This window comes from Cydia pomonella, chromosome 10 (assembly GCF_033807575.1).
Source record: "Cydia pomonella isolate Wapato2018A chromosome 10, ilCydPomo1, whole genome shotgun sequence".
NCBI lineage: Eukaryota > Metazoa > Arthropoda > Insecta > Lepidoptera > Tortricidae > Cydia > Cydia pomonella.
Window position 1 is genome coordinate 16450744 of NC_084712.1, and position 16633 is coordinate 16467376.

The 16633-nt window shown below is 38.3% G+C and overlaps 2 protein-coding genes across 5 annotated transcripts; both read left to right on the plus strand.

Annotated features, from left to right (window-relative positions):
• Positions 1 to 3685: 3685 nt before the first annotated feature.
• On the plus strand, positions 3686 to 4234 carry LOC133521760 (uncharacterized). The gene has a single exon (XM_061856829.1). It carries the CDS (start codon positions 3686 to 3688, stop codon positions 4232 to 4234), a length of 549 nt encoding a protein of 182 aa, XP_061712813.1.
• A 933-nt stretch (positions 4235 to 5167) lies between these two features.
• Positions 5168 to 15800, plus strand: LOC133522290 (uncharacterized). 4 transcript variants are annotated; one of them, XM_061857573.1, is made up of 3 exons: positions 5168 to 5573; positions 8753 to 9373; positions 12824 to 15800. In XM_061857573.1, the coding sequence occupies exons 2-3, from the start codon at positions 8768 to 8770 to the stop codon at positions 13283 to 13285; spliced, it is 1068 nt and encodes a 355-aa protein (XP_061713557.1). In that variant the 5' UTR covers positions 5168 to 5573; positions 8753 to 8767; the 3' UTR covers positions 13286 to 15800. The 4 variants fall into 4 exon arrangements, with proteins under 4 accessions (XP_061713557.1, XP_061713555.1, XP_061713556.1 ...); XM_061857571.1 differs by lacking the exon at positions 5168 to 5573 and adding an exon at positions 7591 to 8543; XM_061857572.1 differs by lacking the exon at positions 5168 to 5573 and adding an exon at positions 7591 to 8403.
• Positions 15801 to 16633: the final 833 nt, after the last annotated feature.

Here is a 16633-nt window from a genome sequence, read left to right on the forward strand (position 1 = left end):
TAGTAGGTAGGATTATCAACAAGTTAACGCATTCACTGCTAGCAACCCGCCAGGCGGGCGCTCATTCCGTAGTCGCTTTTCCTACATACGATATTTCCCATTTTATATATGTTAGAGTCTGTTCGGAAAGAAAAGATTCGTGGAATGTATTGGGCCCCGTACATTCTACGACTCTTCTCTTTCCGCACAGACTCTACGTAGCGCTTACCACGCGCTGGCACTGTGTTAAAAATATTGAAGTAAGACCCCACTGACCGCAATAATATAGGTAAGTAGTAGTTACAAATGCTAACATTTAAAAACAACTTAGGGACAGGTAAAGTAAGTTCGAGTAGGTAGCCATAGATACAGGCAGACACTTAAAAATATCAAAAGTTCTCCCCCAATAACCTGTCAACCGGTGAGTACCTTTGCCTAGTCAATTGTTGACTTCGTAAACATCCTTCCAAATGCGCAGCATGGCCGCGGGTCGTCACATTTTTCCGTTCTTTACACCCTCGGGCCTCATTGTGTATTCTCTATTCACGAGTCGAACGCTCGGCGAATCAAAGGGCCGACCGAGATAATCAAAATTCGCAAATTGCGGGGATCTTTCTCTTTTACTCCAGTAAACGAGTAATTAGAGTGCCAGAAAGATGCCCGCAATTTGCGGTTATAGCCCAGTACCTCGAGATTTGGATCACATCTGTGGATAAACTAACTGTGCCCGGGGCACCGTCTATGTAATTTCCCGACAGGGGGTGGATTTCCAGAAATGATTATGAACATCATCATCATCATCATTTATTAAACAATAATATTACATTGTGTTTGAAAAATCCTAAATCCAGGCAGATGTATAAAAAAAAATCTAAAATAAACATCATAACATAATAAGTACACTATGATACAAGTGTGCTAAGTTGGTCATTACACACGACGCAATAAGAAAGCCGATGTGGGTAATGACCAATGCACATTTGTTTCATACGACGTTTTTCAACACACTTGCGAGGAAAATACCATACTTATAAATTAGTTTTTTTTTGTCAAAACAGTAAAAGTACAATTTAAAAAATGGTGGCTTACAGTTTTAACATCGAATAATTGTACCAAAGCGTGCTGGGCTTGTAGGAACTTATTCGCCAGTTCATTGAAGTAAGCTAGCAACACGTTTTCCAAGAAAGACCGGGCGTTTTTGCTGATTTTCCATTGAATAAAAGTTTAATATGCCGCCAATTATTTTTCACCCGATTTTGATGGTAAAAGGCGATAATCTCGGCTCTCTATTAGTATTACTGGCAGCGTCAATTTTATGTGTCCTTCATTTTGAATGCTTGTAAATGACATTTTCGTCAATATATAAACTAAAAACATGCAAAACTACCTATTCCAATTTTATGTCAAATACGGAAAATGGCTGGTGAGTTATTTATTTTTTCGCACCATTCCAATGCGCGCGCAAGGCAAAGGCGTGAACGGATTCGGCAAACAGCCAATAAAAAATATGTTAAAAAAGCTAATATTTTCGTATTTCTATTCGACGGATGGAGATTAAATCGACAAAATGTTTATTCATTAATGTAATTTACGAGATAATTTAATCTATAAATTATGTTTGGTGTAATAAACCTCTGAACAAAATGAACTAACATATGAAGCCTAATAGTTGGTTAAAAAAAATGTATTACTCGACCAAATTAAGAAGGCTCCGATTCCATGCATATTACTAGCAATCAGTTACCTTCTTAACTCTGTTGGATAATAGAATGAAAAAGCACGAGTGTTATAATATACTGAAAAAGCACGCGTGTTTAATATCTAGGATTATGAAATGCGCGCGCAAGGCAAAGGCGTGAACGGATTCGGCAAACAGACAATAAAAAAAATGTACAAAAAGCTAATATTTTCGTATTTCTATTCGACGGATGGAGATTAAATCGACAAAATGTTTATTCATTAATGTAATTTACGAGATAATTTAATCTATAAATTATGTTTGGTGTAATAAACCTCTGAACGAAATGAACTAACATATGAAGCCTAATAGTTGGTTAAAAAAAATGTATTACTCGACCAAATAAAGAAGGCTCCGATTCCATGCATATTACTAGCAATCAGTTACCTTCTTAACTCTGTTGGATAATAGAATGAAAAAGCACGAGTGTTATAATATACTGAAAAAGCACGCGTGTTTAATATCTAGGATTATGAGCCAAAAATCGGTGGAATAAAAACGTCGTTTTGCCCAAGTGTGTTGAAAAAATTAATATTAAAACGAAGTCAAACAAATCGCACCGCCGCAAATATATATATATATATATATAATAATTCAGCCTATATACGTCCCACTGCTGGGCACAGGCCTCCTCTCATGCGCGAGAGGGCTCAGGCTATAGTCCCCACGCTAGCCCAATGCGGATTGAGGACTTCACATACAATACAAAGGGCAGACAGGTCGCTGGCTGGAACTACCACGTCAAACAGAGCCATCTTATCGCTAGAATGTATTTTAATCAATGGGTAGATTGCGGGAAACCGCGTTTATAATAGCATGGTAGAAAGTAGGAAAGTTTTCAAATATAAATTAAAATGGTGCCAGGATAATGAAGAGTCAATTAAAATGAATATTTTAGCTTTAAATAGAAAATGTAACAATTTTTCAAAATTTTGGAAAAATACTAAAGCTTTAGATTATAGATCAAAACTACCTTTAAGTATAAATAAAATCATTGACCCTAAAGAAATAGCCAACCAGTTTGCGCATCATTTCAAAGTAGACCCGCCAGCCGACGTCGGCAATGCGCCCGCTCCCCCCCGCCCTGTCCAGGGGAACTCCCCTGTTCCAAGCGAGATGAGTCAGTTTACTCCAAAGGATGTCGCGGATGTTGTAAAACGTATGAAGAGGGGCAAGTCTCCGGGACATGACGGGTTAAGCGTGGAGTACATACTATATGCTAGCGATGAGATGCCGAGAGTACTGGCTATTTTATTTAATCTATGTATCCAGTTTAGCTACCTACCTGAAGCATTAATGAAAACTATAGTTGTCCCTATAGTCAAAAATAAAAGCGGTGATCTGTCTGACCTGAAAAACTATAGGCCAATATCCCTGGGCACAATTATTGGTAAAGTGTTTGAGAGGTTGTTGCAGCCCGAAATGACGAAAAACATAAGGTTGAATGACGCGCAGTTTGGTTTTCGTACCGGCCTATCGACCGAGTCCGCGATACTTAGTCTCAAAACAATAGTTAACTATTATATCAGTAAACATACATCTGTGTATGCATGTTTTCTAGATTTGAGCCGTGCCTTCGACCTAGTAAATTACAAACTACTGTGGACTAAGCTCTTGGAATCAAACGTGCCGGTAGACACGGTCAATGTCCTAAGGTATTAGTACGAAAACCAAACAAACAACGTGAAATGGGGCGACACCCTCTCTAACGATTATAGGCTAGAGTGTGGTGTACGTCAAGGGGGCATAACTTCTCCGGACCTATTTTGCCTCTACGTCAATGGTCTGATTGAGGAGCTGAGAGGTACCAGGACGGGTTGCCATGTTGCTAATATATGCGTTAACAACCTGAGCTATGCCGATGATAGCCCGATCAGCCCCTCAAGCCAGGGTATCCAACAATTGCTTACTATTTGCGAAACATTTTCGAAACAGCATTATCTAAAATATAATATTTTAAAAACAGAAATGCTTGTTTTCCGATACGGCAAGGGTCCGGAGGTAGTTCCGCCAGTTTATTTGAATGGTTCGCCGGTTCGGGTCGTAACATCTTTCAAGTACTTAGGCCATTTTCTAACGGAGAACCTTCGCGACGACATGGACATGGAGCGAGAGCGCCGTGCGCTCGCGGTCCGCTGTAACATGCTGTCGCGAAGATTCTCCAAGTGCACCACGGACGTAAAAACTACTCTATTTAGGGCATTCTGCCAGTGCTTTTATACATGCTCACTATGGTGTAACTACACCAAACGCTCATATAACGCGCTCAGGGTTCAGTATAACGATGCGTTCAGAATACTCATGAAACAACCTCGCTACTGCAGTGCTAAGACCATGTTTGCTGATGCGGGAGTACCTGATTTTTATGCAATCATGCGGTCACGCATAGCTTCGGTCTGGGCAAACGTATGGCAAAATTCGCAGCAAAATGATATTCTGGCGCTGTTTACTGTCAACCCGAGCAATAAGATCCTAAAGCACTGGACAGCCGTGCACCTGGACGAAAATGGTAAATAAAAATAATATATAAATGTATATAACAAAGGATCTGTCTATAGCATCTGCTTAAATTTATGTTTAATTTTATGTTATTGTTTTATTTATTTAATTGTATTGTATGAGTTTTTAAACTTGAAATAAAGAATAATAATTATTATTATTATTATACACCTTTGAATTTCTTCGCAGATGCATGCAGGTTTCCTCACGATGTTTTCCTTCACCGAAAAGCTAGTGGTAAATATCAAATGATATTTCGTACATAAGTTCCGAAAAACTCATTGGTACGAGCCAGGATTTGAACCCGCGACCTCTGGATTGAAAGTCGGACGTCATATCCACTCGGCCACCACCGCTTCCTTCCTAAATCTACGTTAAATGAGTTATCTAATACAAAAAGAATCATGACCCTATGTCCCATATTTAAAAAAAAATCAAACCTACACATGTTAAAATTGCACTTTTGAGAAATCGTTAAAAGCAGTTTGAAACTTAAGTATGTCCTCATTGGAAGTTAGATAGATGATGATTGATTATGTATCTCGAGGTGTTATTCTTTGAAATTAAGTTATGGTTTATTTAATTTGACTTCCAGGTCGTGAAAAATCTGTCTTTGATTAGAGCAAGTCGCTTATAAGAACGAAATTTAGAAAAAAAAAATCGGTTTGTTCTTTAATATGTTGTAGTTTGAACCATAGTATATATTGGAATTGACATCTTAGGATAGAAATAAAATGCGATTTTGCTCTCTGTTATTATGCAGCAAATTGGCCTTGTTCGAGCTGCTGACGTGAAAAAAATGGAACATTGCAATAAGAAAATAAATTATAAATTAAGAGAAAAAGTCAACTACTAAAAAGTAAAACTAATAAAATAAATAACATAATTAAAAATTGAAAAATATCAGTTACATGTTGGTATAAGCAAAAATATTAAATAAAATGACAACAAATAAAAGAAAAAAAAAAGAAAATATTTACTTTACATTTTCTTTTGTATCGTGTAATTCTGCTAAATATTGGTCATATGGAGGTGTCTTAAGTACATAAAATTCAACCTCTTCGAATATAATGCTGGCTGGATTTATGACATTGGTATAAACTGTCAATCACGTCAATCAATATGTCACAAATAGCAAACAGGACTTTGGTAATTAATTGACAGTCAATTAAAGACCTCAGAGCTATGTAATTAACTAATTAATTATTGAGATCAGATATAAAGAGTTATTAATTTCATCCGAAAATTTGACATGTAGTTATAAGATGACAGCTGCCGGCGCCATTTTTAAAGTTAACCGGTCTGTCTATTGTGAGCGGTCCAACCTTTATTGAACTTGTCGAAGACGCCACATCTAGTGAGTATATATTATATTCTTCGCGCCACAAGCAAAAGGTGGGAAAGGTAAGTAATTTTATTTTATTTATTAGGAGAACAAACAGAGGAAAATGTACATAAGGTTCTATTAAAACTTACTTACACATAAAACATGCATTTTCCTCCACGACTCCTCACCGAGATACACAGTCCAATTCAGTTTACTTATTCCAATTAGGTATGATATGAATATCTATTTTCTATTGGCACAAACTATTGCATATTGGTAAACAAAAAAAACAATTTATAGCATCTTATGTGTAAAGGCTATAATTACAAATAACAATTATACCTACTCCGTCCTTATACTTTTAGTAGTGACACCTTGCGGCCGCGCTATAGGTATTACTTACTATAGGAACTAGAGTCGAATTACGCTAAGTTTTCATGCCAAGTGCTATGTCTAGTACCTATGGATCTTATAGGGATATGATGCATACTTACTGCCAAGTTTGAGCAAAGTTATTCGCCAGTCTAGAACTTGGCGTGCAGACAGCGTAAAGTAAACGGACTCTTATATGTAGGTAGTAGATACTTATTAGGTAATCGTTCTTTCTTACGAAAAAATAAAAACAAATGTAAAGACAAATATTATGTAACCTATAGGTATGATTAGGTGTCTAGGATTGCTTTTTTTTATAGGTTGCCACTGGGAACAATTGAGAAACAAAACCCGACGTGAACAGGACATTCAGAAATGATTTGGTATTATTCGAATACTAAAAATGTACAAACGTTCCGATGACGTCATTGGCGGTGACAAGTTAAATGGTTCTTACTTGACCGTTCGCCTCGCCCTCGCGATTAGAATATCACCTGTCACACAGTTCCCGCTGGTTCCACCCTTGCGCGGCGAGCGGAACGGTGCCACCCGCGCCAGTCCCGAATATTGACAATATGTTCCCTGTGAATTGCACTTATGCACGTCTCCTCAAATGATACGAATAGGTACCTAATCAGGCCTGTTTACTTTACTTGCATGGACATTAGAAATGATGAAGACACACGATGACACAATTGGTACCTAGTAGGTACAGTCACGTCTGAAAATACCTTAATATATGAGCAATAAAGTCGTGTATACATACTTATTATTGGCACTTTTTTCGTATCAATATTTTCAGACGTGACCGTAGATGTACCTAGTGAATAATCCTTTCCCTTTTTTTACGGAAACGTACAAACGTGTTATGCTATTTCAGTCAGTCTCGATACAAAATGTACTGAGGTTGACTGAAGTAGCATGACAAATACGAACGATTCCGAAAAAATACGATGGGAAAAGATTATTCACTACATCTGTATATTTCGTTTGCGTGGACTTATGTTTAAAATTCGACGAACTACGGAAAGTAAATAGCTAAGTTTAATAGATATTTTAGGTAATGCATGTGATGTCCTTGTCCATACAGGTAGCTTTTTCTCATTTGACTTTTTTGATTTTTGATATCGTTTCGGGGAACTTTAAAAACATACCCACAACTTAGACAATAGGTTTTAATTTTTTTATATATTGAGGTAGCAGATTTTTTTAATTAAATAATTACACTCTTCGGGTAAAGCTGCTGTATCGGCCAATAGAAACATTTTTCTTTCACACGGACAAAGAAAACTGCCAAAGTAGCCGAATTACAATGTAAATTAGGGGCATTTTTCAGTTCGCGGACGCAGGACGAGGCGACGACCCCGTTAACAACCGCTGCCTGCTTTCCCTAACGAGTGCATTCAACCCTTGACGTCAAGACCTTGTTTACTTTGAGAAACCCTTGCTGATCGCCTACGAATATGTGGAGTGCTTTAGCACTTTGTTCGAGTGGACCTAATTTGACACTCCATTTGAGACGAAGTTGACACTGGTCTCCTAAAAAATTAGTCACATCACATGTCCAACGATTTAATGGTGATTTCCAGATTAGAATTATGTTTGAGCTAATTCCATGAACTTACACTAATGTGAAACATACCAACCCTCCAATTTAGTTTTAATTTCATGGTATAAATCCTACCCAAATTCCATCCAATAGTTTTTCCACCTCATTCCTGAAAAATGCGAACAACGCTACCGGTGCATGGCAAAAACCGTCCTGTTACGACATTATCAAACAACTTCTGCACTTAAAGGCATTATGCGTAGTTGAACCATGAACCATTAAAAGTTGGAGGAAGCCCGCACGGTCTCGGTGATAAGACGATAGCCGTGAGTGGTGACAAATTGCGCCTTATGCGGGCGGCAGGGCATATCTACAGACTTAATAGCAAACCGAGTTTTAATGGCACTTTGTGTACTTATAGCTAGGTAGGTACTTCGTTCTTCGTTGGCCTTCGAAGTGTGGTATTTCCTAGATAAAAAAAATCTAAGTAGATATGTGATTTTTGTATCACAATACGCTGTTGTCTATCCACTATCCAGTCGTCTCAATGCGTCTAATCTCTATCTGAAAAAAAAAGGTTCAAGTTAGATACGACCCACTCATTCAAAAACATAGTAAACCAATAAGACCAGGGTCCGCTAGTAACCCTAGCTAGACGGTAGTTAGAAGTGTAAAAGTTGATTTGGCAAAGATAAACAAAAAGGATTGCATTGCGATACAGCCGTCATAAAGTGGAAGCTTCCGAGTCCATAGAATCACCCCTACACCCTCGTTCTTCAAAGAGGAAAAATATCGATCGTACGAACACCTGTTCGCGGTACAATGGGGGAGCGCACCTGCCCATACTACCACCACAATCCACCGCGCCGCCGGTCGCGCGAACGTGCGCTGACCGCCTCCACGTCACTTATCGATCCGCTGACCACCACGCACTGGCAGGTTATACCACCATTACCGCTGCCCAGCTAATCTGTTCTAAATTCAAAAGTTCTAACGGTTTGTTCTGATTTCAAAAACGTTGCGTTGCGTCTAAAGTGATTTTTCCACCGGTATTTACGAAGTGCAACCTGTTTCACGCGGTATTATTTCCAAAAATAGTTTTTAATTTCAACGCAAGCACTTTAGAATCCAATTTTATTAATACGCATTAATTAATTTGGTGCCGCAGCAGTTGTTTTCGTATTTCCTAGCACTACGCGCCGTCGTAAAAAGCTAACATTGGAAATAATTACTTATTAATATTGCCAATGATTCATCGACAATGACTCATCGGTTTTTGCTGTTCCAGTGATGTGAAGCGACCATGCACATAACCTCGGGTCTGTCGCCGGTGTCGGGCGAGATGCTGGACACTTCTGTCCTGCAACTATACGGGGAGGCCGGAGACCAATGCGGCTACTTCACCGTCGACCACGCAGTCCCCGAGTCCTCGCACACCGTGGAGATAGAATACGTTTACGAACAACCAGAAACTTACGCGCAAAATGTGGATCTAGAACCAGTCAAAGCGCCTGAAGTACAAACACAGAACGTCAAGAAACCAGAGAAAATAATTGTTGATGACGAGCAGGAAACGGACTTGACCAATCTAACATGGCTGCAGAACATTACGAATATCATGGCGATTCCACAGTTTCCAATACCGCCTGTGTCGCCCAGTCCTCCAATTAAGACACCTCAGACCACGAGACTACAGAAGTTTAACCAAACAATAGCAAAGTGTCAAAGGGATTTTATGGAGAACAGGGAGGAATATCAGAGCAATAGCGAGAAGAAGCCGCCATATTCGTACAGTACGCTTATTTGCATGGCCATGCGGTACAACGATGATAAGATGACGCTGTCGGCCATATACTCGTGGATAAAGGAGAATTTTAAATATTATAGGAATGCTGATCCCACTTGGCAGGTGAGTGAGTTAACTTCAAATAATGAAGCATGAATTAAACAACTCAAGAACAGGGGATGGCAATAGAAGTTCGCCGTAGGTGTATTTTCCCTATCCGACTGCCGAAAATGCGCTGTGAGTAATCTGCCTCTATCCTAACCTGTTATTTGTATTTCTAGAAAAACTCAATTTTGCCCATGTATACATATGCTCGGTTGACTTTAAGTACCTAATTAATAACTTGGTGTATAACTGTATTTCATAATAATAGAAACACGGAAATTGTATCTATTTGACCAATTGCGTATAATTTTATGTGATTAGTCAATGGCCTACATAGCGCTGGTGGCCTAGCGATAAGAGCGTGTGACTTGCAATCCGGAGGTCGCGGGTTCAAACCCCGGCTCGCACCAATGAGTTTTTCGGAACTTATGTGCGAAATGTCATTTGATATTTACCAGTCGCTTTTCGGTGAAGAAAAACATCGTGAGGAAACCGGACTAATCCCAATAAGGCTTAGTTTACCCTCTGGGTTGGAAGGTCAGGGGGCAGTCACTTTCGTAAAAACTAGTACCTGCGCCAATGATTGGGATTAGTTGCCAAGCGGACCCCAGGCTCCCATGAGCCGTGGCGAAATGCCGGGACAACGCAAGGAAGATGAGTCAATGGCCTACATCTAGATGGCCGCGTTGATACTTATTTAGAATGTTTATAAAAGAGGTATTTTATTATCATCACCATTTGGTTACTTATAAAAGGTGACGGGAATTCAGTGTTCTCACTAAAAAAATAAAGCTAATACGTAATTCGTTCCGAAATTACCAAACTCATCCACATGCATGCATTACATCTTTCAGTTGCTTAAAGGTTAGCTGGAAAAGATCCCTTAAGGGGATAAGTTCGCCTTTTGTACACATTTATTGCATTCTCTGTGTCATGTACTTGTTTTGTGCAATAAAATATTTACTACTACAACTAATGTAAGTAGCTCCTTCATGCAACTTTTCCCCTACCTATTAGATGGATTAGTACGCTCATTGCGGCACGGGGCCGAAAGGCCTGATACAAAGTATGATTAATTACGAGTTACGCTTACCTATTGCCGGAGCAAACGTGATAAGGAGCATGCATATATGTGAAATGCCATTTATGGTTATTACACATTGACTCTACCACTCTGTTCAGTATTCATGTACTTACGTGTCACTCCATCTACTTACGTAAATTACAAATATAAACACAAATTGAGTTCTACCTAAGGTTAACCATATGATAGTATATCAATTAGTGTAGGATGCAATTGAGTCGTGGGGTTCGCTGCGTAGTTCAAGCAAAGAGTCGCCTATAAAATATCACCGCACCGATCGCCGTCGGCAGGGTGTTCATCCTCACACCCTAGAGCCTAAATGGTCGCGTACTGTGCAGTTCAAGGTGCGGTATTTCCTCCCGCGGACGCTCCGGCTGTGGAATAAGCTCCCTTCCGAGGTTTTCCCGGTACTACATGGGGTTCTTAAAAAAAGGAGTGTACAGGTTTTTAGAGGGTTGGCAACGCGCATGTAATACCTTTGCAGTTGCAGGCCTCCATAGGCTGCGGTGATTGCGTACCATCAGGCGGGCCGTATGCTTGTTTGCCACCGTGTTGGTATTAGAAAAAGCAAAGTTTGATGAGTAAAAACTGTAACACTGGCTATGCTCTTATTCAATTTTGGAATCTTTCGCTTGCTCTGGTCTCAATATTACCATTACCAAGAAGAAGAAACAACAATGTTCGTTCCTTGTTAAACAAATAACTATAATATATTTAGCTTCCATCCACGAAATATACGAAGTGCTACTAAGTATTTGAGTCCGACCATGTACCTATATTCTTTTTCACCACACCCTGCTCATAAAAACTCTTTTGATTCGTTAGACTGATGAGAAAGTTGAATTTTATCCACAAGAGCGGCAAAGTTTATTCGATGCTGATTTTTAGTTGTTTCCTCATGTTGCGATTCTCGTTTGTACCTTAGGGAATGTTTAACACTGTAAGCTACTTGCGAGTGAGCCGGGTGCTCCGTTAGTGGCATTGTCTCAGCCCGTATATGATCCATTATGTTGGCTGATGGGACTTGTCAGTGATGATTTTATATAATAAATAATTAATAGCGTTCGTCGGTGTGGTAAAAAATATTGTTTCCCTCGGTAGCAAAGCTTGTTTGACACTCGTGCCTTGAATTGAAACCCTCGCAACGCTCAAGATCCCACTTTTCGTAACACTCGCTACGCTCGTGGTTTAATTTCGTGGTTTTTTGTGGGTCTTGTAGAATCTTTCGCTTACTCAGGTCAGGTCAGGTCAGGTTAGCAAGATAGTAAAACAAAAACTTTGGCCTCGTGTAAAACTAATATCTATTAATCAGCAAAATTTCGAGGCTTTAAGTTAGATAAGCACTTGTGGAACTATCCCGGTGTTATCGGACCGGGAGCCCCCTATTTAATAAACGTTAAATCGGCATGCGATTAGATTACGCATAATTGGTAATATCAAGCAATATGTCAGCTGTGGATTTTATTTCGAGTGGCTTACTGATGTGATATGATTCATGGGATATATGATTCATTCCCAAATGCTGAACGGATAGGATTAATGTCATTATTTATTGCGTTCATATTTGTGTGCTAATGTTTTTTACAAACTTTTATTTAACTTGCCCTGTTAGTATGTATGGGACAAATCTTGCAAGTTAAATTTGACCCATTTCCCGGTTTCCGATGAAGCTGAAAATTTGCATACATACGTAAGTCGGGTGACAATGCAATATTATGGTACCATCAAGCTGATCTGATGATGGAGACAGGAGGTAGCCATAGGAACTCTATGATAAAACAAAGCAGTTTTTAGAATTGTCTCGATGAGTATTAGTTGCCTGTGGGAAAAAAAGTACAGTCAGCGATAAAAGCTTGTACCAAAAATGAAATTTTTGCCAAAAAGTTATTCCAGCCCCAGACCAACGATTAGGATTAGGAAAAATTAGAAAAATTACTTTGTCCTAATTACACTGTTTTTTAAACTTCGTTAACTTCGGGGAATGGCTAAGTACATTTAAGGAAACTGAGAGGCATAGAGTCGAACCAAGATAAGTTGGCAGCGATTTTGATAGCCTATAGCCAATACAAGTGTTATTTTAAACGTCAAACGTCTATGAAATTATGACGTTTAATTAACACTTGCACAGGATGGGCTATCAAAATTTCTGCCATCTTATCTTGGTCTGGCTCTAGTTAATATTTGCTTATTTATATTTTTTGTAAATAGTAAATAATAGCGTAATAATATTAAGTTTTCGCTAAGCTTGCTAAAACATATTATAATTAGGTAAACCCTTTAAGTGTAGGTAATTATTTCTTTATGATCCTACTTATACATATAATAGGAAGGATATTTGACTCTCTGTGACTTAATTTAATTATATATTTTTCTTTTACTTACAGAACTCAATAAGGCACAACCTGTCACTAAACAAAGTATTCGTTAAAGTCGCTCGTTCAAAACAAGAACCTGGAAAAGGCGGCTTTTGGAAGCTAGATCTGGGACACCTCAAGGGAACCCAGCGTATCTCCAACAGGTCACATAAGAAGAAGAAGGCCGACAGTACCAAGACGATAGAAACAAATGAAGATCAGACAGCTGTCGCGAACATACCACAAGTTGGTCAAGGGATAGCGACTGACATGGGTCATGCTGTGAACTTACATTTGCCCGAGTTTATTAGTCTACCGCTGTCTGAAATAACTTTTGACCATCATGTCGGAGCCAACGTGATTGTGGAACCAGTGGCGCCACCGCCATTGATACAAGAAGACGACTTGAGCTCTCTGCTTCTGAATCCGACGGATTGGAACGATTTGCAGTTGGACATGCTGGACAACTATCTCGATTCCTGCTTCAAATAAAGCAAAGGTAATACTTATGTGAAAACAATGTTCTTTCGAGATTTCACGTGAGTCTACGCTCCGTGGTGGTCATGATGCGAAACAGAGCTAAGAATTGACATAGAATACCTTTTGTTTGGTTGACAGAGGATACACAAGTATTACTTATAAAATTAAATTAGGTTAATAGGATCTACGAAAATATTTCTTGAACAAAGTTTTCGCGATAAACTACTATGATATGTAGTAATAGAAAAAATTCAATTAATGTGATTTCTGTAAGATTTGATGTTAATCTGTGGCCTTAGTGAATAAGGGTACAAGTCTCGGGAGAGCAGATCTAAAAGAGAGATCTAAGTTCCACGTAACACTTATGCCCTTTTACACCTACGAGTAAGCTGCGCGTGACTTGAACCCTTTTTCACTAGGTCTACAGGTTTGTACCTTTGTGTTATTGCTTTAGGTATTCGTTCTTAAGTGTAAACTTGTCAAGGGAAGAAGTTGAGAAGATTTTACCAGATAGGAGTTCAGCCATCGTATATACATATTTTCAACGTTTAAATGGATGGTTAGCATCGAAATCAACCACAAGCTTTATGGAGTGTTTGTATTTATGCTTTGATAAGGCAGATAATGCGCATAGATATGCCCCAATTTATACTAGTATTTTATGTGGTGTCGAATTAATAAATGTCTTCTAGTCAGAGACAAGAAATAAAGCGAAATAATAATAGGTTTATAATCATAGGGTAGAGAGAGACGTATGCATTAAGGCGATAATGATATACTATACTCTCTCCTGTATTTTATTGTCCTTATGAATGAATGGTAATGTAATTTTCTGTTAATGTTAAAAAGGTTGTTTAAGCTTGTACAAATGAAATACAGCACAAGAATTAGTTTTAAGCACACTTTTAGAAGTAGGTGTAACTTTTAAGCTCAAATGATGCATAATGCCGTCCAAATATAATAAAATAGAACATTTATTTATCGTGACTGTTGCAATACAAAGTATTAGTGTGCTCAAAAGATCTTTAGGTCTATAGTAAAACGCTCAGTATTAAAAACTGAGACACATTGATGTGGGTATTCAATATTTTAGTAAGTAATTCACTTCGCTAGTACCACAACTGGTTATACGACTTAAAGAAGGCCGTTTTTATACCTAGTAAAAAAAAATGCTGAGTTGTGAGATTAAACTTACTTTTGACTAATACTTTTTACTTAATTGCTGAACTAACTAAAACTTCACTTGTAGCCAAGCCTTTAACACATGCACTATCAGCCCGCGAATGATAAGCAAATGACATCATTTTGATGTCAATCTGTAGACAGATAAAGTCTAAGAAAAAAGTTTAGTGAAAGAACATAGGTCAAATAACCATATGTCATTCTAAAAGTTTTATTCCTGTGTCGAAACGAAAGATGGCAGTAAATTTAGTTGACTACAAAATTCACTTTGATAATACGCCTCAATTATCTGTGGTTCGAATACTTCGAATACACCTCTAGTATAGTTTTACGCATGGCTCACTCGCTACGACGTAGAGCCTACGGTGCGGCGTAGAAGGAGTGGGATGCTACGGGTTTTATTGAGCAAACTCATTAAATCTGTTTACTACGGCCTACGACTTACTACGTCATCCATTCTATATTATGATCCCCTTTCTGTACCCTTAAGCCATTGGGAAGAAGGGTCGTCATAAGTTTGATATTGATTTAGTAGCTCTCACAAACAAACAGAAAAATCAAATACAAAGAAAAAACTGTAGCAACAATTTGGTTATTTGGGTGTAATATATAAGTGGACCTACATTAGAATAGTTGCTGTTAAAAATGACAGTAAAATGTGAATTGCTAAGGGAAAAACTTTATAAATCAAAAATACCCCTTTCGATATATTTGTTAAAAAAATAACAATTTTCTATTGTTGTTCGAAAATCCAGCAGTGTTAAAGACAAAATAAATCTGGTTATGTTTTTGTACTTTACCATAGGAAGTTACAAACAAGGTCTTATTTTAAGAAGTGTTCATATCTATTATCCAAGTTAAAGAAGGCAATAGCGTGATTGGTTTTATAAAAATCTATGAGCATTGGTAATAAGTAGGTATTCTGAGTTAAAAATTATGGCAATATTTGCGACAATTTACCGCTCAGTATTATGACGTACAATTTAAATTAAATATTAGATGTTAAGCTGTAATAATTAGTATTAAAAAGGTAATGGTAAATTTCTCTACACTTTTACTCTTAATTTGGCCATGAGTTCTCGAGAATAAATTGAAATTTACAAAAATTTAATAGGCCTAGTGTTATGAGCCACAAAATGAATACTGTAGGCCTAGAACAGGAGCGCCGTGACAGTATCTCGCCCACGAGGTAGACTACCCCTCTTTCTCTAACTGCAGAGGGCCGGGTAGTCTACCTCGCGGGCGAGATACTGTCGGGCCGCTCCTGTACTAGGCCTACGGTATACTAGTATCAGAGAGGATGTCAAGTTTGATGCCCTAACGCGGTTATCATTCTGATGCGGATCGGCACGGTGCTCTGGTGTGTGAGCAAGACAGTGCTATGCACATATATAGCGGCACACCGGAGCGTTGTACGGATACGCATCCAGTGTGATGACGCCTAAATGGATTTTTACTTCCGAACTTGGCTTTTACTTTCGATGCTAGGTAGGTATTGGAAATGAAGAAGAGAAGAAATACAATGAAATCCTTCAAACATTACTTAATAGTACATTACGATACATGTGCGAAAAATAGGAAATTCGCAACTAGTGGCGATAAATTAAAACACGACCGGAGCGTTCAATCGACACGAGCGGATTGCCAATTACAACAGTACATATGGTCCTTTAAACTTTCGACATAGGTACAGTCAGCATCAAATACTTTGTAGTAACCAAAGTAGCCAAATAGTTCGGTTCACCATATATTTAGTATGGTGTACCGAACTATTTGGCCACATTGACTGCTACAAAGTATTTGACGCTGACTGTACGTAATGTGCTAATTATCGCACTAGTGCGGAAAAGTAGCACCATATATGTACTATAAATATGTTTGCGACGTCATTACGGCTCATAATGGGGTCATGGCTTATTGCGACTTCATTATCAATTCAGCTACGATTATAACATCATTTGCATGAATAACACATCGGCCATATTAAAGGGATGAGTGGAGAGAACGGGGTAATTACGCCTTAGTATCAGGAATCCGTCCAGTATTATAAAACGCAGTTTGCGTATCGTATATAGTTTGCTCAGCACTATGTATACAATATCACATATTAAATATATTTACAAATGTATTGTAAAATTAGTATAATTAAGCAGCAATAAATTAATTAGATTTTGCCTA